The following is a 23,608-nucleotide window of genomic DNA, read 5'->3' as shown; positions in this document are numbered from 1 at the left end:
ATGCTTCCCTGGTGTCATGGATTATTGATTACCTGACTGGCAGACCACAGTACGTGCGCTTACAACACTGTGTGTCAGACAGAGTTGTCAGCAGCACTGGGGCTCCACAGGGGACTGTCCTGTCTCCCTTTCTCTTCACCATCTACACCTTGGACTTCAACTACTGCACAGAGTCTTGCCATCGTCAGAAGTTTTCTGATGACTCTACGATAGTTGGATGCATCAGCAAGGGAGATGAGGCTGAGTACAGGGCTATGATGGGAAACTTTGTCACATGGTGCGAGCAGAATCATCTGCAGCTTAATGTGAAAAAGACTAAGGAGTTGGTGGTGGACCGGAGGAGGGCTAAGGTACCAGTGACCCTTATTTCCATCCAAGGGGTCAGTGTGGACATGGTGGAGGATTACAAATACCTGGGGATTCGAATTGACAATAAACTGGACTGGTCAAAAAACACTGAGGCTGTCTACAAGAAGGGTCAGAGCCGTCTCTACTTCCTGAAGAGACTGAGGTCCTTTAACATCTGCCGGACGATGCTGAGGATGTTCTACGAGGCTGTGGTGGCCAGTGCTATCATGTTTGCTGTTGTGTGCTGGGGCAGCAGGCTGAGGGTAGCAGACACCAACAGAATCAACAAACTCATTCGTAAGGCCAGTGATGTTGTGGGGGTGGAACTGGACTCTCTGACTGTGGTGTCTGAAAAGAGGATGCTGTCCAAGTTGCATGCCATCTTGGACAATGACTCTCATCCACTCCATAATGTACTGGTTAGGCACAGGAGTACATTCAGCCAGAGACTCATTCCACTGAGATGCAACACTGAGCGTCATAGGAAGTCATTCCTGCCTGTGGCCATCAAACTTTACAACTCCTCCCTCGGAGTGTCAGACACCCTGAGCTAATAGGCTGGCCCTGGACTTATTTCCACTTGGAATAATTTACTTATTTATGGTTTTATATTGCTATATTTCTACATATCCTTGCTTGGTGTGACTGTAACGTATCCCAATTTCCCTCGGGATCAATAAAGTATATGTCTGTCTATCAAGGAAAAAAATGCTTTTTGCTATGAGCAGTACTGTGCTTACCTAGACAAACTGGCAATAGAGTTCGATCGACATTTGGGGAGTTAAACGTCATGAAAGATATTGCTGCATTTATTTCAAACCCGTTTCTGCTGATCGATATAGAACAGATAGCAGCCAAATTCCAGCAAGTACTTAGTGTGCCAAGTGATACTGAAATGGAAATAATTGATTTGCAAAGTGACTTCAAGCTTAAAACAAGATGAAGGGACGGTGACTTTGGGGGGCTTGTCAGCAGGGAGAAGTTTCCTCATCTCACCACATGTGCACTAAAAGTCAGTGCCGACTCCGGGGTCAACTTATCTGTGTGAAATTGCATTTTCACAGATGAAAGTTATTAAATCTAAGTACAGGAGCTGTTTTACAGACAGACACCTCACAGACTGTCTCAGACCGTCTGTCTGTATTATCAGCCAAATTTCAGGGAACTAGCAGAAAGTATTCAGCCCCAGTCATCACACTGAATGCAACAGTCAATTTTTATTCATTCATTTTTCATGTTGAAATAAAATTAAATAATCAAACTTAGAATTAGAGGTATGAAGTATTGTAATATTCTTAAAGAAAGTCAGCTATGGCCTGTTTGATATGCCAGTTACAGTGTTTCCTTGGTTGAATTAATTTGAAAATTTGACAAAAGCATTTTATGTAATTCAAATACAATTAGCCCAAATAAAAGGCCTCAAGTTAGAAGTACAATCTGAGCTGTTCTTTCTCTAATCGATTTAGTAGGTCGATCTTGCCTTTCACTAAGGCCGAGGTAGGGGATCTTGGGCTTAAAAAGGTTGGTGACCACTAATCTATAGTGTGGTACTTGCCTAACAGTTCAACTCTGTTGAAATGCTGAACTATTTTGGTTGCTGACATCTGAATTGAATGCCGCTGTTTTGCCTGGCTCGCACATTTAAATAACAACATGAGTCAAACTAAAAGCAATGACCTTGAAGTCCGGACTAAAAGAGAAATTATACTTGCTGAGAAAGCTTTGGCGAGAAAAACCGATAACCTTTGAAGGGAATATAATAAAATTGTTAAGAAGATTAAAGATTTAATACTGTTAATTCAAAGTTTTCTGCAGGAAAAGCAAAATGTCTCGCATGTGCAGTCTCATTTGAACGATTTAAAAAATCTTCAAGATGTTGCTAAGCAACTAAATGCGTTGATGTCCTAATTCCTAGCTCGGAGCAAGGTAAACAAACCAAAAGTTTTGCAAATATTCAGACCCCAGAGGCTGAACAATAGCTGAACCAAACGTGACGTTGAAGGACAAGTGTGGGAGCGAATGAAAATATTTATCAAACTCCAGGGCATGTTTTGACTCTGTATAGAGCTGATGATTTACAGGATGACGTTCGGCCCAAATGACAGAGCAGGTTCTATTGTTAGCCTAGTGTCCTATGGGTCTGATCCCTCCTTGGCACGCATTAGAAAGGAGGCTGATCGAGCTGAGTTATGCGCAAGCCAACAAATATTGAAGGATAAAGCAGCCAAGGTGGCCAAAGCGAAAGCACTGAAGGCTGTGGGTGCTAAAGGTGCTCCAGCAGGACAGTTCTATGCTGTGGGTTCCTATGTTGACATGGTACAGAGAAAATCCAACATAATGTCAGTGGAGATGCATTTGTTCCTCGAATGTCAATGAGCCACGATTTTGGACCCCAAGGGGCACTCTGAACCTATACCATATCCAATAGCAGAAGGTGTTCCTGACAACAATAATTTAGTTTGGTGACACACCTGTTTCAGATGATAGGTGTCTAAATACTGTGCTAGAGGCCACAAGGATGTGAAAGGAACTAGCAAGCTCAGTGACGCAACAACAACCCATTGCATCTCCGCCTAAAAGAGAGATTCAAATCTTCTTTCCATTGTAACATCACTCATTTATGAGGGCTTTCAAGAATAGTGTTGAGTGATTTTTGGGTCTAGGTCATTTGCATTTAGCAAATGGCTTCGGCTACTAGTCTTCTGCCTTTGAATACGTATTGTGGATTTAATTTGGAACAATGGATTCCTGAAAGCTGTGAATCCCAGTGCAGGCGACGTTGGCGTCTGTGGGATGGATGCGAATCAGGAGGTGTGAAGTTTGTATGCAGTTTCAAAAGAAAGCATTGTAAATATGGAATTGTCCTTTGACGTTTGGCATATAAAATATCGAGGGCCGCTTTGGGCCAGCAGACCTTTCCACCAAAAGTGTCTCCATATAATGACTACCGTACCCTGTTATGTCAAATGAAGAAGCTGCTTTGTATCTGCCAGGAATTTTCTCCAACGATTTCATTCACGCAGCAATAAATAACAATGAAGGCAAGACTGATGATTACGGCGACTGTCTCTATTTCACTGGAGAGCACCATAGAGAGCTTGTCAAAAGTTGTCAGCAAGTCAACCCAGAGTAAGGGTATCTAAAGGCCAAAGCTTTATTCCAGGAACATTTTGCTGATGAGCAAAAAATTGCTGCAGGTTGTTTGGAAAAGACCGCTTATCAAATCTGAAGACGTGAAAGCTCTTCATGGCTATGGTCTTGTTCGTAGAGGCTGTTGTCATGCCATAGGAGAAGCAAAGTACATGCAAGAGCTGGACATGACTGCCAATGTCGATTGTCGTAAAGAAATTGCCCCATAAGCTTAGGGATATTGGTGGCCTGTAAACTTCAAGAAAGGAACAACCGTAAGATTGTCTCTCTTCCTGCCATCACAGACATTTACACCACACACTGCATCCGCAAAGCTAACAGCATTGTGAAGGACCCCACGCACCCCTCATACAAACTCTTCTCCCTCCTGCTGTCTGGGAAAAGGCACTGAAGCATTCGGGCTCTCACGACCCGACTGTGTAACAGTGTCTTCCCCCAAGCCATTAGACTCCTCAATTCCCAGAGTCTAGACACACACACACACACCACTCCACTCCCTTTGCAATTTTTGCTCATTTCTTTCTCAATTCCTGCTAAAACATTGTTTACATTGTTTATGTTTACATCATTTATTATATTGTAATTTGCCCTTTACTTTGTCTAATGTCTTGTTTATTAATTATTGTACTGTCTTGCACACTTCATGTAGTCCCATGTAGGTCTGAAGTCTAGTGTAGTTTTGTGTTGTTTCATGTAGCACCAGGGCCCTGGAGGAACATCATTTTGTTTTTACTATGTACTGTACCAGCAGTTATGGTTGAAATGTCAATGAAAGCGACTTGACTTGACTACTTTTACTGACATTGTCGATTTTATTGAAAGGCAAGTGGAGATTGCTACACACCCAGTGTTTAGAAATATACATGACAATACATCACCGGCCGTAAACAAAGCTGTGAACAGAACTAAATCACAAATTCCTTTTAAAGGTGAATGAAACAGCTTTGCCACTACTGTGGCAACTGTGAAAAGTAAAGCTAAAACTGAGCCTGGAACTAATGAAAGGGAAATGGTCTCATCAGCCAAAGGGATTTGTCTGTTCTGCCAAGGTGAACATACCTCGGATTTGTGCTCTCAGCTAGAGAAAAGGGTTCGCAATGAGATTTCCTTTCTAAAAGAAAATGACGTCTGCTTTGGTTGTTTGTGTACAAGACATGACCGCATGGACTGCAGGAAGTGTCTTTCATGCAAGGTATGCAGTGGCAAGCATCCCAGCACACTTCATATTCACTCTGACAAAAAGGGTGCCGGTTCGAAACAAGCCGTGAAAGAATCAGACACAGCAGTGAGCAATGCCCTGGCATCCAATGGCCTTCCAGGGGGCTGGCGATCATGACTGTAAACTTTCTATAACTCCAGTTCAAGGGAGTACAGCAATGTCCTGTACAGTGAGCTTCATCAACAAGCTCAACCTGACAGGAAAAAGCACACACACTCTCTTATGCTCTAGAGGTCAAGAGAAGGACTGGAAGTGGTTGACTTGGATAGTGTAAGCTACAATGAACTGCCTAACATCTATACACAGGAAAGCATGCCTTTCTACAAATGGAACATTCCTCATCAAGGAATCTCCAGGAATGGTCACACCTGAATGGTTCCTCCAGCATTTTGTGTCTGTTGCTTGGATTTCCAGCATCTGCAGATTTTCTGATTTGTGATTGGACTCACCTGAAGCAGACTCATTTGCCAGAAATTAATTTGGAAATTGAGCTGCTGATAGGGAGAACATGCCTAAAGCATTGGAGCCGTGGCAAGTGATTTGCAGTGTTAATCAGAACAACGTCGGGCTGGACTGTAAATGGGGCACTGAAAGGAGACCATGGTGGTGGAAGAGGATATGCTTGGGCAGAGCTGACAGTTAACAGGATCTCAGTTTTTAACTTGGATGAGCTTTGGTAGCAGCAGTTCAAGACACATTTCCCAAATGCAGTCAAGAGGAGCAAACTGGTTTGTCAAGAGAATATCACAAGTTCATGGAACTGGTGGCAACTTCAGAAGAACTGGTGGATGGTCACTACCAGATTAGTTTATCTCTGGGAAAGGAGAGTGCTAAGATGCCTAATAACGGGAATGAAGATTGCTGAGCAGTGTGCTCCAAATCTAAGGAAGAGGTTAAGAAGGATTTCACACTGAAGGATTTGGATTTGGATTTCTTTGGTGGACAGAGTACTAAGTGTACAATGGTGTGCTCAGTCAGATACTTTAAAATTTTAAGATCACGATCCAGGATAGACTGTTCACCAGAAGAGGGATCGTCTCCACAGGTAGTTCATCTATCATCCTTTAAGTATCTACAAATCCAATGCAAGAGAGGGCTTGGTTGGAATGACTACAACAGTTGCTCAAGACAGAACAAGTTGGCTGGAAGAATTTTGCCAACTGGAAGACTTCAAGCTGGCTACAGTGGATGTTTGAAACCCTTGGATTTTGGTGAAGTTGCTGTAGCAGTTACACCATTTTACAGATGTGAGTGAAGATAGAAATGGAGTAGTGACTTGCCTACTGTTGCATGACACAGGTGTGCAGGTGCACAGTGCTTTTATTATGGACTCTGTTGAAGACACTTTCCATCTGTTGTATGGAGCTCATTTCTGCTACGATGGCAAGCCGTACAGACACATTGTGGAGGAAGGAGTTACACATGCAGTTTCAGGATTCCATTTTTTGGACTGATAGTACTTCTCTGCTGAAGTACATTACGAATGAAACCTCCAGGTTCTGAATCTACGTCACCAAACGAGTTTCAGAAATTCTTCCAGTCTCACAGGTATCTTAATGGAAGTATGTGAATACTTCAATCAAACTTGCAGATGTGGCCTCTAGAGAGTTGAAGATGAAGGCCTTTCTTACGAATAAGATTTGGGTGTCAGGATCTCGCCTCGCCATCTTTTTGATCCTGAAACTGAATGGCCTGTGAACTCCAATTGTTCTGAAGAACTTCTGCAAGATGATCCAGAATTCAAGGAGATTGTCACAATGAATGTCATGCAGATTGAAGAGGAGTTGGACGCTGTTACACATATTATCCATCACTTCTCATCTTGGACCCATTTGAGGGAATCTGTGGCCTGGATTCATAAGATTTAAAAACTTGCTCTTATTTCTTAGTCAGAAGAGGAAGCAATTGAATATTGTTTACTCTCAATTGAGAGTCCTTGACGAGATTGGCTTGGACTCAAATGCTGGAGTATCCGAGGCTGGGATCGAGTCACGGTCTCAAACAGGAGCGAGAAACTGAGCACAAAACAAACACTAATCGAAATCACGAGTAGGCTTACACTTGAACACTGAACCTATGTTCAGGTGTTCCTTAAATACTAAGTTCTTGGCACCCAAAATATGATCATCAATTAACGAGAATGTCCTAAGCCTTTAAAGAGGCTGCAATAGCTATCCGACTTTGGAAAGTTAGAGCATTTAAATCTCAGAAGCCGGTGTGTTGTGAGCATCCTGTAACAGGATGCTCCCCTTTCTGCCTACTCCTGATAGGCCTGGTTGCTCGGAGAGGTGGTGATGGTAATTGTGGATGAGCCAGGTCCAGGATGTTTCTTTCTGGCACCCAGCACCTTTCCTTCAGTTCGAATCCCTTCCAGTCCACCAGGTATTGCCGAACAGCTCAAACAGGATGCGAGTCCAAAAGTCTTTTCACCCTGAAGACCTGTTCTCCCTCGATAAACCTGAGTGACGGCGGAGGTGGAGGGGGCTGGTGCAGACTGGTTTTAACTTAGAGATATGGAAGGTGGGGTTGGTCTTTAGGGTCTTGGGGAGCTGCAAGGTGTAAGCCACTGGGGTTACTTTCCTCATGATCTTAAAGGGACCAATGAACTCAAGCACCAACTTTCTAGATTCCGCTTGGAGAGGTAAATCATGAGTGGACAGCCAGACCAGTTGCCCAGGCTGTAACTTTGCTTAAGCACATTAATATCGCTAATTTTAGTTTCAGAAGTTTCATCACTTCAAGGTTTTGCTAGTTCCTAATAAAGGATTGAATACATTTCTTCGACTTTTTTTGAACAGTGTTATTGGATCGATTAGAGGGCGCATCACACAAGGTAATTCACTGTGCCTGTGCCTCTAACAGCAGCATGGGCTTGTTAGAGTAGCTGCTACAATGCTATAATAGATTACGTTCATTTTGTGAGGCAGACTTGTATCCACATTTATCCAAGTCTGAGATCAGAGTGTTGGCAACTGAGGCCAAACTCAATCCCGCAGAGTTGAAAGAACTGATAGCTGTTATAACTCATATTATTCCATCTATACCGCCATGCTATTTTTCACCTCCTTTTGCCTTAGTATTTCATTAGCTGTCCATACCCTTCCAACCGTTACTTTCCCACACTCTCAGTTCAAAAACTGAAGCAATTGAGCTATTTCCCAAAAACATTACACGATGTTCCAAACGTGCTTCATGTTTACTCCAGTATTTGTGGGTTAAAGGATCCATCTATTCATGAAAAATCAAACTCCTGGAGATACAGAAAATCTGAAATGCAACCAGAAAACGGGAGGAGAGCAGCATCTGTGGAGAAAGAGAACTACTTTTATTCATCCACATCAGCTGGCAGACCTGCTGTGTATTTCCAGCCTTTTCTATTTATTTCCTCCAACGAAAATTCTTTGAGAAGTTACTTTTCAACTGGTCTTTGATGTAATGCATCTTATAATGATGCCTTATCAGCTCCTACCTATGGTATTATCTGCAGCAATGAAACATTGCTTCAGTTTTTACCCAGACAGAGAGATTTGCTGAGAATACTTCCACAGAATCAGTGCTATTTTAAGACATTGGATGAATAGTTACATCCAAAGCATTAGAATTTTATGGGGCTGCAGGTTAAAATTAAACCCAGCACATTTCAATGGACTCTTCAAATGAGTCCCATCACATTCCTCCTTCTCCATAAACCTGCAATTTTTGTTTTTTTTAAATTATCTATCCCACTCAATCGACACCCTATTGAATGTATTCAATCCACATCCCTCACCCTTTCAGTCAATGATAGCATGGCGAGATACTCATGGTCTGAAAAGATGAAAGTCAAGGTCAGCTTTCAAACTGAGGGAAAATGCTGCAGGGCTGTAGGATACGTGTTGAAGTGCCTGACTGTGATGTTCTTCTTTCCGAGAACCACCATTGGCTTAAAGGACTGAATGGCTCCCTCTGCATTACAATTGCCTCTCAGCTTGTTTTCCAATCTGTAGTTAGGGACCCACCACACCTTCACACCCCCCCCCCCCCCACCAACCTACTAGCCAATAGAAAAAGCTCCTTATATTTAAAAATCCTCTATTTTAGACCCTTCCATTCCCTCACTCACATGACTTTTCACAGATGGTGACTGACCTTGTGTGTACGTTTTCCCTTTATTAAACTAAAGCCAAGATAAAAAGGTTACATCGGAAGGTTAGCCAAGAGGAATGTCCCGTTGTGAATTTCAGAAACTTTAGGAGTGTGCGACCCGAGCATTGTATCATTTCTAACTCCCACCCTGCTCAGCCTGTTGTCTGCAGTGGATCTTGGTTCAAGGTCCCTCCCACAGACATTAGGCTCAGACCCAAGAAAAGCAGGCAACGTACAAGACTCTACATGCCTTTGATAAAAGAAGTGATTATTTGGCTTTTAATACTATGTATTAATTAACAAGCACTCAGTGAGAGACACATAGTTGTCATCTGCATGGTGATGGTGACTGTGACCAGCATTAGAAATGTCTCCTCTCTAACAGTAGGAGAAAAACATCAATTGATACATATCATCTTAAAGGCCAATGTGTTAATTCTAAGAAATGATTTTTAAAAAAGGTTCAAGATATTCAGAGGACTGAATAGCTGAAAGTATGAAATTATTATCACTGATCAGAAAGTCAAGAACAAGCACCTTGTTTCAGCCCCTCTACAGCTCCTCCCTCAACTCTTCTTGCATTATGTAGATGATCAGTGGGTGCTTTGTGTCCTTATACAGAATTCAAACAGTCCATTACCCATGCTAAAAATTTCCCTCTTGCTCTCACCTTCACGTTCCATTCTGACTCTGCCTTTTCTTGACAGCGCCAACTCATGGGATAGGTTAGTGAAGAATGTCCATTCTTAGCTCATGGACTCCCATGGCATAACTGGCTAGACATTCTCCAAGGGCTTCATTCCATCGTCCCAGATTCTTCACCTTTGTTCCACCTGCTCTACTTTCTGCAACAGTGACTTACAGATGTCTTCCTTCTTCAGCTGTGATCTCTGCTCGACCATAGTTGGCAGAATGCCCAAATGCACCCCTGTTATTTCCAGCACTTCTGCTCTCAACCAAAACAAGGGATCACTTTGTTCTCACCTTCCACCACACCATGCTACACACTCAAAGACATCAAGCTCCATTGATTTGACCATAACCAATGGGATTCAACTATACTTGTTTCAAAAAGGACAGTTCTTTCACAACACTGGTCCGCTTTACAAGATTCAAGATTGCTCAATGTCATTTCCAATAGACACGCTCTTCAGCCTCGCCAGAAAGCAGAGACGTTGGCGAGATTTCCTGATTGTGTTGAATGCTTTCTGGGGCCACGAGAAGCTGTGTGAGATGCGCACTCCCAGGAGTTTGAAACTGCTCACAGTCTCCACTACTGTGCCACCAATGTCAAGAGGGGTGTGAGTGGTGCAAGTTCTCCTGAAGTCAAAAACCATCTCCTCTGTCTTGCTGACACTGACGAAAAGGTTACTTGCTTGGAACCAGGCCTCAAGCTCTTCCACCTCCTCTCTGTAGGCCATCTCATCGTTGTTGCTGATCAGCCCCACCACTGTCGTGTCATCGGTGAACTCGACAATGGGATTAATCGGGTGTTTGACCGTGCAGTCACGTGTAAGCAGTGTGTGCAGCAATGGAGAACAGCCACACTGAGGATGACGGGGAGGGAGAAGCAGTTGAACATCTTGACAATCTGAGGTTTGTAGGTTAGGAAGTCCAACACCCAGTTATACAGTGGTGCTTAGATCGAGGAGTAGGAGTTTGTTCACCAAGGTCTGTGGGACAACAGTGTTGAATGCCGAACTGAAATCCAGAAACAGCATTCTGACATAAGTGTCCTTGTTTTCTGGGTGTGTCAGGGCCAGGTGCATGACAGATGTTATGGCACCTGCTATAGAGTTTTTGACGTGTGCTATTACCAGCCATTGAAAACCCTTCTTGATGATTGACGGTAGTGCCACCATTCTGAAGGTGTAGGGTTCTTTGGTACAGGGATGATGATGGCTGATTTGAAGAATGTGGAGACAGCAGCCTGGATGAGCGAAGTGTTGAAGACGTCCATGAGCACACTCCCTGACCACTTGGCCTGGGATGGTGCCCGGCCTGGATGCCTTACAGAGGTTGACTCCCTGCAGAGTCCTTCTTGCGTCTGCTGTTACAGGGGGTCATGGGAGGGGGATAGCTTTCGTGGCTGGCATCATGTTGTATGCCTTGAAGCGTGAATAGAAGTTGTTTATAGCATCAGGGAGGGAGACGTCTCTGCTACAGTCGACACTGGTTTTCCTTGTGTAAGAATGCTCCTGATACACCGGGGATTGTTATCGGACAGCTGTTGATTTTTCTTCTGCAGTAGGTGGTCCTTGTCCTCTTGATGCCCAACATGAAGTTCCTCCTGACTGCTCTGAGAGCTGTACTGTCTCCAGAACTGCAGGAGTGTTCTAACCTTTTAGTACAGAGTGCACCTGTACGTTCAGCCAGGGCTTCTGAGTGAGCCATGAGACGACCATTCTTGAGGTACCGCATCGTCTACACACCTAAAGATGTGACAGATGAGGCATATTCCTTGTGGTCTGAGTCTCCACCAACCACTCCTCTTCTTACGGTACCGTCTAATGTAACCACAGGAGGTGAATCCCTTCCCTTTTACCTCTTCAGCATCCTCAGACCTAAACATTCCTGCTAGATGAAACAGCAATTCACTTCTTCGGTGTCACAATGTGGCCTCATCTGCAATGGAGAAACCAAGCAGAGCTTGGGTGACTGCTTTGCAGAACACCTCTGTTCAGACCACAGAAACCACCCTGAACATCCAGTTGCCTTGCAATTTAATCCCCCGCTCTGATCTCTTTCTCTCTTTTGCTTCCAGCAATGCTTGAGAAATACACCAGAGCTGGGTATACTAGAATCTCCAGGACTTAATATTGGATAACCACTTCTTTTTTCCCTCCCTGCACTGATGTGCCTATTCTATTGTCTCAATTTGATTTTTTCCCCTCTTGTCCTTAACTGCTGGTCTTTGAGGCAATTGTTACATAATCCCTCTACCTTCACTGTAACTCAAAATGTCCAATGTTTCTAAACCCTCAGAGGCTGCTGAGTGCTTCAAGTAATCTCTGTTTTTTTGCCCAGAGTCTGCAGATTTCTGCTTCTAGGGCTGAGATCTTGGTCTAAAAACTAAAACCTTGTAAGGGTGAACTCAGGAAACAAATCTAGATTTTTTTTAAAACGGTCAAAATTTTGCACTCTATTCCACAAATAACAATTGACGCTAAGTAATTTATTAATTTTAGATCTAACATTTATTCGGGTACATGGATATGACAAGCTTATAGGGATATGCCTCAAACACAGGCACATGAAACTGGCTGAAATGGGCATATTAGAAGAGTTAGGCAGAAGGACTGTGTCCACACTATGACTCCAAGACCGACAGATTTTCATTAGCCAAGAAAAGCAAGGATGAAACAAAAACTGTATGGAGATCAGCCGGAAATCAGGTATAAACTTACTGAGCGGCAAAACAGATGAGTTGGTAATTATGTGTAGAAGCAGTGAGTGGTGTATTGTTGCCGTGATTAATTGTCCCACCAAAAGTCACTGCTGCATAGTCTGTGCCCAGGGTTGATGGAAACACCAACAAAGCATGAATATTTTACACCTGTGGCCTTTCAGCAGAATGCAAAATAGTTTTTCAGTTTGGCAAGTCAAATTCAACCTCCTTTTTCCATGGATGCTACCTAACCTGATGCACTTTCAACAGTTTCTAATTTGGTACCTCCCTCCCTCCCAACCCCAGTTCTGGAATATATAGTCCTCGCTAATAATACCGAATTAGTAACCATCATTAAAGCAACTAAAGATCATTTACCTTGGCTTCCCATTACTGAGTTGATTTTGAATCCAATTTGCCACTTTCACTTTGCACCCATGGGATCTAATTGAACTACTGAACTCAAATGCCTCATTAAAACCAACATCAACCGTACAACCCTCTTTGATGCCTCTTGTTGCCTTCTCATTCTTCTTTTCAAATGAGGTTTGAGGATATTATTAAATTAAAGGTTGCATACCATTCTGGAGATCATTGCTGATATCCAATCGAGGGCATCAAACAGCAAGAAACAGCAGGGTTCCTGGTCATTTCCTCCCCTAATTGAGAAGTACATGACCAAATCTCCAGTGGACTTGCCACAACCCCAGTGACACCCAGCACAGTTCTGGATGCAAATATGAATTGCCCAATATTGGAATGGTCTAACAATTGCAGTTAGTGAAATTTCAGATATCAATGAAGTTATGTTGGAATGTTATGTGACATTGTACAAGATGTTGGTGAGGCCTAATTTGAAATATTGTGTGCAGTTCTGGTCACCTACCTACGGGAAAGATGTAAATAAGATTGAAAGAGTACAGAGAAAATTTACAATGATGTTGCCGGGTCTGGAGAACCTGAGGTATAAGGAAAGATTGAATAGGTCAGGACTTTATTCCCTAAAAGGTTTGAGAGATTTATAGAGGTATACAAAATTATGAGGGGTATAGATAGAGTAAATACAAACAGGCTTTTTCCACTTAGGTTGGGTGAGACTACAGCTAGAGGTCATGGATTAAGGGTGAAAGGTAAAAAGTTTAAAGGGAACATGAAGGGAAACTTCTTCACTTGAGGGTAGTTGCTCAAGTGGTAGTTGCAATTTTAATTTCAACATTTAAGGGAAGTTTAGATAGTTATTTGGATGAGAAGGGTATGGAGGACTATGGTCTGAAGACAGGTTGATGGAACTAGGCAGTTTAAATGGCTTGGCACAGACTAGATGGGCTGAAGGGCCTGTTTCCGTGCAGTAGTTTCTATGACTCTTCTACGTGTACAGGAGTGAAATAATTTGGCTGCTTGAGTGGTGTCACAAGAAGAACAACATGGCACAAACATCAGAGAGACCAAGGAACTGACTGTGGATCTAAGGAAGGGGAAGACGTGAGAACATACTTCCATTGAGTGGTCGGTGGTAAAAAGGGTGAACAGCTTCAAGTTCTTGGGTATCTGCGTCCCAGGGGATCTAACCTGGGCCCATCACGTTGTTAGGGACTTGAGAAGATCTGGTATGTCTCCAAAGACTTGCAAACTTGTATGGATATGCAGTGGGTTAAACATTCTGACTGGCTGCATCTCTGCCTGTTTTGCACAGAACTGCAAGAGGCTGCTGAGGGTTGAAAACTCAACCAGTTCCATCACAGGCACAACCCACCCCACCATTCCGGATACCTTCAAAAGGCAGTGCCTCAAGAAGGCGGCATCCATTAATCGGACCCTCACCCTCCAGGGCTTGCTCCCTTCTCCTTACTACCATCAGGGAGGAGCTACAGGACCCTGAGGTTTAAGAACTGCCTTTCCCCCTCCATTATCAGATGTCTGAACATCACCTTGTTATTCCTGGTTCTTTCAATTTTATTTCAGCTTGGACTAGATGGGCTGAAGGGCCTGGTTCTATGCTATACTTTGCTATGAGTTTGTACTGTATTGCTACTGCAAAAAAAAAAAACAATTTCATGTTAGTGATAATAAACCTGATTCTGATTCAATTGTATAAGTGAGAAGGAGTGTACTGGACACACGGACAAGTACAGAGGTATCTTAAGTTGACCACTTTCGCATATTGTACATACACCAGACATCTCACCTGCAAAAACTCATTTCAGGGAGGTAGCACCCCCCCCCCCCCACCGGACAACCTCCAAGGGTGTATGTAATACTTTGCTTAGTGATTTTGTCTAATCTGTAAACCAAGTTGGGTATATGCAGAAAATGTGACATTAAAATATGTACTTACATTATATTATCATGGAGTTGTCTTTTCTTATTCTATTACAACTCTAAGCAAGTCTACAGGGAGTTTGGCCTCATCACGTAGGACATCAATAGAGTAGCTCCTTAGCAGCTAGCCAGCTAGTTTAAATAACATTAGCCATGCTGATGAACGAATGGCACCTGTTAAACTCACCTCAACAGTGATTTACCCCACCGTGGGCAATAGAAAAGTCACTGTTGCAAACAGTGCAGCGAGCAACACTGTCATTATTTTTGAGGTTGACTGCAAAGCCCGCCCACAGAGAAAACTGATTGGTCTACTTCGCACGAAGAGAGACCAATCAGCATGCTCCCTCTCGCTCTCAAAATATTCAATTTCTGGGATATTGTATATAATTTGCGGGTGTCAGGGAGCCGCTATCAACATGCGGGAGATTGCCAGAACTTCCAGGAGAGGTGGAATGTCTGATATATTCTCAAACATGCGTGCAGGATGTGTACAAGATGCTTGAAGATTATCAAGGGGATCATGGCCCTGCTGAGCAATTGACACATCTCCTTTCACCAGCCAACCTCTTTCCCTTTTGACAGATTCCCCCCACCCAGGACATTGCTTCCCTCTGCTCCCTGTGGAGAACAGCTGCCTGAGGGAAGGGCGGGGAGTTTTCTGAGTGAGACTGAATCCCACTACGCAGAGGTTAAATTAGAATTGTTAAATAAGTCGGAAATTATTAAAGCATAGTGGCACAGCCTCCGCCTCACTGCCAGTGACCGGGCTTCAATTCCGACCTCTGCTGCTGTCCACACAAGCTTCTTCCACATGTTCTAGTTCCCTCCCACCCCAGAACTAGGTTAACTGTCCATTTTAATGGTGGATAGGGTAGTGGTTTAAATGGGGGGGGGGGGGGGGGCGGAGCAATTAAAGACAATGTGGCATGATGAAAATAAACTTAGAGTATTGTAAACGAATCAGGGTCAGGTTTATTATGACTGGGTTATTATTATGACACGTTGTGAAACCGCAGCAGCGAACAGTGCAATACACTTAAAAACTGTAAGTTATACTGGGAAATCTACAAAAATGATCAGCACAAAAAGAGAATGATAGTGAGGTGGCACCTATGGGTTCGTGGTCCATTCAGAAATCTGATGGTGGAAGGGAAGAAGCTGTTCCTAAAACACTGAGTACGTCTCCTCAGGGTGCTGTCCCTCCTCTCTAATGGCAACAAAGAGATGAAGGCACGTCCCGGATGGTGAGGGTCCTCAATGATGGTCAGTTTGACCTGTTTCCATGAATAATGACTCTCTGAACCATCGCCTGGACCTGATGGGGTTTTTCCACCAAGTCTCAAAGCTCCAACGTTTTTTTTAAATTTCTCATTTTCTGACCTTACAGCAGCTTAAGCAGGAGACTGCTCTTGTTGCTCTTCCTGTCACGTTTCTCAGAAAACTACTCAACTTTTAACACAAAGTCAGCTATTCCTTTATTGAAGCAAGGCCCTGCGTGACAGACAGGATAAATGCAGTGTATATGGTGCTAAATTACAGGGTTTTAAATTCATTCCAAACATCTCAATCCTTTGTTTTACTCAACATCCAATATAAAACAGTGTATTATCATCATCACATGGCAGTTCTCCTAATTAGCTTTAAACTGGCAGCCACATTTTCTACCAAAGTAGCTATGATCTAATGTTACTTCACTAGCAGGGTTTTCCACACATCAGGATAGGAGTCACATAATGGAAAGTCTTCTTAAATGATGTTACCTAGACAATGAAAAGGATGTGGGAAGGCAATGTGGTTTTGATTTTCAGCAGACTCAAGGCATTTCATTACAAAATTGCAAGTATTCTGTGTTTGTTTTACAAAACATACTGGAGTTTCTGAAACAACACACACAAAATGCCGGTGGGACACAGCAGGCCACACAGCACCTATAAGGAGAAGCACTGTCGACGTTTTGGGCCGAGACCCTTCGTCAGGACCCTTCAGTCCTGACGAAGGGTCACGGCCCGAAACGTTGACAGTGCTTCTCCCTATAGATGCTGCCTGGCCTGCTGTGTTCCACCAGCATTTTGTGTGTGTTGTTTGAATTTCCAGCATCTGCAGATTTCCTCATGTTTGCTCTTGGAGTTTCTGAAGATCTGACTGACCGATAGATTAGGGGGAAGGGGAAATGTAGATTTTTTTTAAAGGAGGACTTCAATAAAATCCCATGAGAGAGGTGAGTGCAAAGATTAAAATACACATGATTCATGATTGAGGGTAGTACATTAGCAGGAACAAAAACTATGTGACAGATGGAAAACTGAAAGGTGGTATTTTTTCCAGAGTGGAAGGTGGGTACTACAGGAAGTAGTGTGGAAAGCTATCAGAGGATAAGAAGAAAGTATGGGAATACAGTGTGGAGATACAGAAGTAGTCACAATTGGTGAAGTTGACCTGGGGACTGAGTAGCCGACTCCTGCTCCAGCTTTTCCTAGTTTCTCTTTGGCAAAGGTAATACACTGGCCCATTAGGCAGGTTATCTGAAGTCAGGCACGGCTCAGAGGGAGACTCATATTGATAATTTGTTGAAATTCTCTGATAAAGTACCTACCTCTGCCCCTGCTTTTGGTGATTTCAATGCTTTCCTGACCCCCACCTGCGTCAAGTCACTTGTAGGCATCTGCTTTAACTCACATCCTCCAGTTCTCCGGTCTGCACTGGTTCCTGTTTCAATAACTTGTTAATTTAGCTGCCTCTTCCCTAACTCCAACCCAATGTCCTGTACTGCCCCAATCCTCGACTATCCCATTCTGAATGTTCAGGATTCCAGCACTGGGAACATTGCTACTGAAGTTCAAACCTAATCTCCTAATGTGAGTTTTATAACACTCCTGTCAGACGTCCTGGAGGGTTTTACAAGGTGCTACATAAATATAACATGTTATATTTCACACTTCCATTTAATGTCCATCCAATTCCACTTAGAGTCACAGAAAAGTACCGCACAGAAAAAGGCCCATCAGCCCATCTAGTCCATGCCAAACCATGTAAACTGCCTACTCCCATCGACCTGTACCATAGCCCCCATACCCCTCCCATCCATATGCCTATCCCAAACTTCTCTGAAGTTGAAATTGAAATCGCATCCACCACTTGCATTGGCAGCTCATTTCATACTCTCACCACCCTCTGAGTGAAGAAGTTTCCCATCATGTTCCCCTTAAATGTTTCACCTTTCACCCTTAACCCATGACCTCTAGTTGTCATCCCACCCAACCTCAGTGGAAAAAAGCCTGCTTGCATTTACCCTATACTCTCATAGTTTTGTATACCTCTATCAAATCTCCCCTCAATCTTCTATGCTCCAAGGAATAAAATCCAAATATTCAATCTTTCCTTATAACTCCCGTCCTGGCAATATCCTTGTAAATTTTATCTGTACTCGTCCAACCTTATTTACATCTTTCCTGTAGGTAGGTGACCAAAACTGTACACAATACTCCAAATTAGGCCTCACCAATGTCTTATACAAGTTTAACATAACACCCCATCTCCCATACTCAATACTTTGATCTATGAAGGCCAATGGGCCAAAAGCTTTCTTTACGACCCTATGGACCTGTATTCCAAGATCCCTTTGTTCTCCAGCGCCCCACCGTTCATTGTACAAGACCTGGCTCACTGTATAGAAGCTGGTTGGTCCAGCCGACATGCAACACCTTGCAGTAAATTCCATCTGCCATTTTACCACAACCCTGCTTGACCTCCAATTATATTCTGGTAGTGCCAGTGAACCTTGGAGATCACTGGCGATAATTGATAAAATATTCACGGGACTGGTGGCTTCTGCAGCAAGTACTTTCTCGGAAAGGACCAGGTAGATCACTCAGCTCCTTAAGCCCATTCAACGGATCACAGCTGATCCCCCATTTTAACTCTAATTTCATGGGCTGACCTCATATCTCTTGGTTCCTTGAATATCCTGAAATTTATCATTCTCTGCTCTGTTTATGATCAATGAGGAGGTGTGTGTTTGGGGGGGGGGGTAGGGGTGTGAAGAGCTAGGGGTTTGCCAAGCAGAGGAGGGACAAGATGCAGTGAAATGGTCTGATGGGGCAGCAGGACGAACTATGCCAAGAGGATGCAGGACACGGGATCCAGGTGATGGGTTGATCATGCTATTTGGACAATATCAGCCTCCATTGTGCAGAGGGCCCAGGCATCGGTGCAGTCTGGTGTAGAGATGGATGACCAGTAGTAATCCTGTTGAATGGGAGGACAGAGTCTCCAGGAGGCTGAGGGCCTACGGAGAAACAATTTGCAACCTCCCACGGGCCTATCATCCCCCTACGGTCACACCCCCCAACACCCTAGACTTACAAGAAACTTACTCTCACGGCCAAGTAGGCTTCGTCCAGAGTAATGAGCTGGTGTTCACTGTGGGGGCCCACGGCACACAGCACGCAGATGATCTTCTCGTCGTCTTTGCAATAGAGTGTGACCTCCTGGTCGTGATCCACGCACTTTCTCCTCTCGCCCCGGTTCGCGTCGTCTTCGGCCGGCGGGGGCGGCGGCTGCGGAGCCTCTGCCGGCGGGGCCTTCTGGTAGTCCCGGAGCTGGTGGCGGTGCGGGTCCGTTTTCTCGTCGTGCTGCCGGGCATGGTTCTGGCAGAAGGACAGGTTGCAGGCGTCGCACACCTTGAGTGCGGGCTGCGCCTCGTCCGGCTCGCACACGTCGCACAAGCCGTCCGGAGCGGGCTCGTCTGCGCCCCTCGGGCCGGGGCCGGGGCCGGGGCCGCTCGCCATCGGTCCCGGGCCTCAGTTCGCAGCCGCAGCCGCAGCCTCTGGCGGCAGCAGCTCGGTACTGGACAGGGTGTAACAAAGTGTCGGGTCGGCGCCCGACTGCAACCTTGTGTCGGATAAACAAACCGACACCAGGAACAATGTCTCGATCTGCAAGGACTCGGCGGGCAAAACAAACTGAGATCTCTCTGCTCTTCCCGCTCCTCGGCCTCCGGTTAAAGCCTTTCTTCGGTGCCGGCAGGTTTGCTGCGAATCATTTTGACTTTTGTCCAGGTTTAACCTCCGCAGGAAGCGGAAAGGTTGAACTCGCGCACCCCGCTTCCTAAAAAAATACGTTCGCTCGACTTCCTGGTTTGGCGGCGAGCTCCGCTGGTTCCTCATTGAAGGGGCAAACTGCCCTGCTCGAAAAACACCAAGTTTTTAATTTACCTATATCTAATTTGCGCACAATGCAATCTCTTCTGAGTGGGTAACTCCACACCCCAAGTATTTATTGACCAAACAGTAAAGATCAAATATCTGATTCCCCGAGGCCTGTGCTCTGTTCCACTCGCCCTTGAAACTGACTGGTGCCCTCTTTAAACTTTCTGGCTTCACTAGAAATTACTCTTCTGTGTAACTTCGTGGGATATATCCCTGGCTCAAAGTGCCTCTGAAACGCTGCCTTTTTTTCCTGAACACCAACATAAAGCTGGAGGAACTCAGCAGGCCAGGCAGCATCTGTGATAAAGAGTATAGTCGACATTTCGGGCCGAGACCCTTCGGCAGGACTGGAGAAAAAAAATGAGAAGACAGTGTTAGAAGATGGGGGAGGAGAGAGGGAATCACAAGGTGACAGGTGAAACCGGGAGCGGTGAAGTAAGAGCTGGGAGAGATACAGGAAAAGGGGAGGAGAACCAGAGTGAGGTGATGGGCAGGTAAGGTGAGAGAGGGAAATAGTAATGGGGAATGGTGAAGGAGAGCTGGGGGTTCGGGAAATCGATGTTCATGCTACCCAGTCTCCTCCAACCTGAGTGTGGCCGCATCGTTACAGTACAGGAGTGACATGTCAGAATGGGAAGTGGAATTAAAACGGGGTGGCAACTGGGAAATCCTGCATTTTGTGGTGGGCGGAGCATAAGTGGTTGTGAAGTGGTCTCCCAATCTGTGTCGGGTCTCACTGATATACAGGAGCACTGGATACAGCAGACTCACAGGTGAAGTGTCGCCTCACCTGGAAGGTCTGTTTGCGGTCCTGAATAGTAGTGAGGGAGGAGGTGTAGGGACAGGTGTAGCACTTATTCCGCTTACAACGATAAGTGCCAGGAGGGTCGAATAGGCAAGGGAGTTGCGTAGGGAGTGATTCCTGTGGAAAGCAGAAAGTGGGGGGGGGGGGGGGGGGTGAAGATGTGCTTGGTTGTGGGATCCCGTTGGAGATGGTGGGGTTACAGAGAATTATGTGCTGGGTGTGGAGGCTGGTGTGTTGGTAGGTGAGGACAAGAGGAACCCTATCTCTGGTGGGGTGGGCCGACAATGGGGTGAGGGCAGACATATGCGAAATGGAAGAGATGTGACTGAGGGCAGCATTGATGGTGGAGGAAGGGACGCTCCTTCCTTTGAAGAAGGAGGACATCTCCTTAGTTCTGGAATGAAAAGCCTCAACCTGGGAGCAGATGCGGCGGACATGGAGGAGCAATCAATTGCTCCTCTCACCATGATCCTTTCATTCTCGGAATTATTCTCGTTCCCTCTCCAATGACAGCTCATCCTTTCTTAAATCAGGGACCCAGAGTTGCTGACAGAGCTCTAAGGGAGGCCTCACCAATGCCTTATAAAAACTTCAGCAGTACACCCTTGCTTTTATGTTCTAGTCCTCGCGAAATGAATGCCAACGTTGCATTTGCCTTCCTCACCACCGACTCCACCTGCAAATTAAACTTTAGGGAATCCTGCACGAGGACTCCCAAATCGCTTTGCACCTCAGGTAGTAGAGTTAAGAAATTTAGAAATTATTCTATGCTTTTATTCCTTCTACCAAAGTGCATGATCGTACACTTTCAGGCACCATTCCATTTGCTACCTCTGTGCCCATTCTCCCAATCTGTCCTTTTGATACAATATGTATTCTTGGATGATAAACTCCCAACTAGAATCTTCTTTCAGCCATGACTCAGTAATGCCTTACCTGCCAATCCCTAACTGTGCTACAAGATTATCTTCCTTATTCGGTATACTGCACTGCGTGCATTCAGATAGAAGACCTTCAGTCTTGTGTCCATTCCCCTTTTCAGTTTTGTCCCCATGTTACGCTGCAACTCATTCCACTGACTTCAATTTTGCCCTGTCATCTGCCTGTCCTTCCTGACAGTCTCACTAAATTCGGGATCAACTCTTCCCTGTAGTTATACTTTTCCTATCCTTCTAGTTCTTTCAATTCCACCACCGAGAGATCCAGATAGTCCTGTTAAGTAAAGCATCGGTTCGCTTGCACTTTACCCCATCTGGTGTATTCACATCATGGCTTCTGCTCTAGGCTGGCTGACTTTTTGGCGGAGCACCTACATATGTTCAGTCTTGCTGGGCTGCCTCTTACGTTAATCCAACATCCCATTCCCATTATGACTGATCTGTCTGTGACCTCTTGCACTCTTATAACCCAAAGGAACAGTATCTCATCTTCTGTCTGAACTGCCTTCCAGACTTGACATTGAATCACTTCACCTAACTTCCTTTCACTGTCTCTGTCAAAAACTGGCCATTTCTTCTGTAGGTCATCTGTCATGTTATTGGCCAGCTTTCTTTCTCCAGTAGCACCTCCAGTCCTGCTGGGATATCCAACAACCCTACATTTTCACAACTTCTACATTCCTCTGTGTTCTCATTCTCCAGCTTCCTTCATTTCGTAATGTTCTCTCTAACTACCTCCATTAATCCTCTACAACTTATCTGCTGACTTCAATCCATCCTTCACCCACGCTTTCTGCGAGTTAACGTAAACCTGTTTTCTCTCTTCCCCAGTCCTGACGAAGTGTCCTTGATATGAAACATAACCCTGTTTCTCTTTCCACAAGTGCTGCCTGACCTTTTGAAATCCCATGGATGCAGACCCAAAATGTCTGCTTCTCCTGATGGGACAAAACTCATCTCAAGAATTAGCCTATTGAATCTCTAAAGCTCCCAATACTACTAGTATTTCCTTCATTAGGTAGGGGGACCAAAACCGTACATAGTATTCTGAGTGCGAAGTTACCAAGACCCTTTACAACTGGAGTAAAATCTCACTAGTCTTAAAAACCATCCCTTTTGTAATGAAGAGCAATGTGCTGTTTGCATATTTACCTCATTTGCATATTTACCTCCTGTTTGCATATTTAGCTCCTGTTGGACCTGCCTGCTAACTACTTTCATTAATGTTCCAGAACACCTTGGTCCCTCCGAACTTCACTCATATGTAGTTTCCATGTAGATGATATTTGCCTTTTGATTGCACATGGAAATCATGACCTCACACTTGTACTCCATTTGCTAGGTTTTTGCCCAATCACTCAGTCTATCTATCTCCCTCTAAAGGATCAGAATGTCCCCATCACAATATTCCCTAATGCCTACTTTTGTATCATCGGCAAAATTGGGAATCTTACATTTTCTTTCCTCCTCTAGGTCACTAATGTAAATGGTAAACCATTGCGGGCCAAGAACCAATCCTTACAGTACTCAAACCTTCTAGCCTAATGGAACAATGATTCCAACTCCATTGTCTATGACAGCCAATCTTCAATTCATACTAACATACCTTCTGCTCTCAATTTACGCACACATCTTTTCAGTGGCTCTCAAGGCAAAAGATCACATCTGGATTCAACATTGATTTCACCCTTTTCACATAACCAGCCTTTCCTGTTTATTGACTGGTTCTGGTGAAAGTTAATCCATCTGCAGCAAAGCTCTGTTTTCCTCTCTTCTTGATCAGTGAGGAGCTTCCAGCATTCTCCAACTGTTTGACACTACCAGCAGCACTCTACTCTGCATCTCACAGTTCCAATATTTTACTTTTGTTAATTTGTTTTTCCATCTGCCCTTGTTCTTGACTCTTTAATTAAACTCCTCCCGGAAGATCAACTATGATTAACTGCAAGCATTGCCTCACCTCTTCAACCTTGGTCTTCACATTATCTTCCCCTCTAGAGCAACTTAAAACATATTTTTCTTGGTTTTCAGATTCTAATGGAAGTCTTTGAGTAGAAATATTAACTTTGTTACTCTCTCTGCGGATGCTGCCTCATTCATTCATGT

General features: G+C 44.4%; 1 protein-coding gene across 1 annotated transcript in view; it reads right to left on the bottom strand.

The window, feature by feature from the left end:
- The window catches only part of trim44 (tripartite motif containing 44), a 99,885-nt gene extending 79,812 nt beyond the window's left edge, over positions 1–20,073 (bottom strand). The window contains exon 1 of the mRNA XM_073049141.1: positions 18,926–20,073. Coding sequence (XP_072905242.1) covers positions 18,926–19,339 — 414 coding nt within the window. The 5' untranslated portion in view covers positions 19,340–20,073. The remainder of the gene's footprint in view (positions 1–18,925) is intronic.
- Between the last annotated feature and the right edge of the window lie 3,535 nt (positions 20,074–23,608).

Source organism: Hemitrygon akajei, chromosome 6 (genome assembly GCF_048418815.1).
Source record: "Hemitrygon akajei chromosome 6, sHemAka1.3, whole genome shotgun sequence".
Taxonomy (NCBI): Eukaryota; Metazoa; Chordata; class Chondrichthyes; order Myliobatiformes; family Dasyatidae; genus Hemitrygon; species Hemitrygon akajei.
The sequence above is the reverse complement of the archived record's forward strand: the minus strand, read 5'-3'. Positions and strand labels throughout refer to the sequence as shown.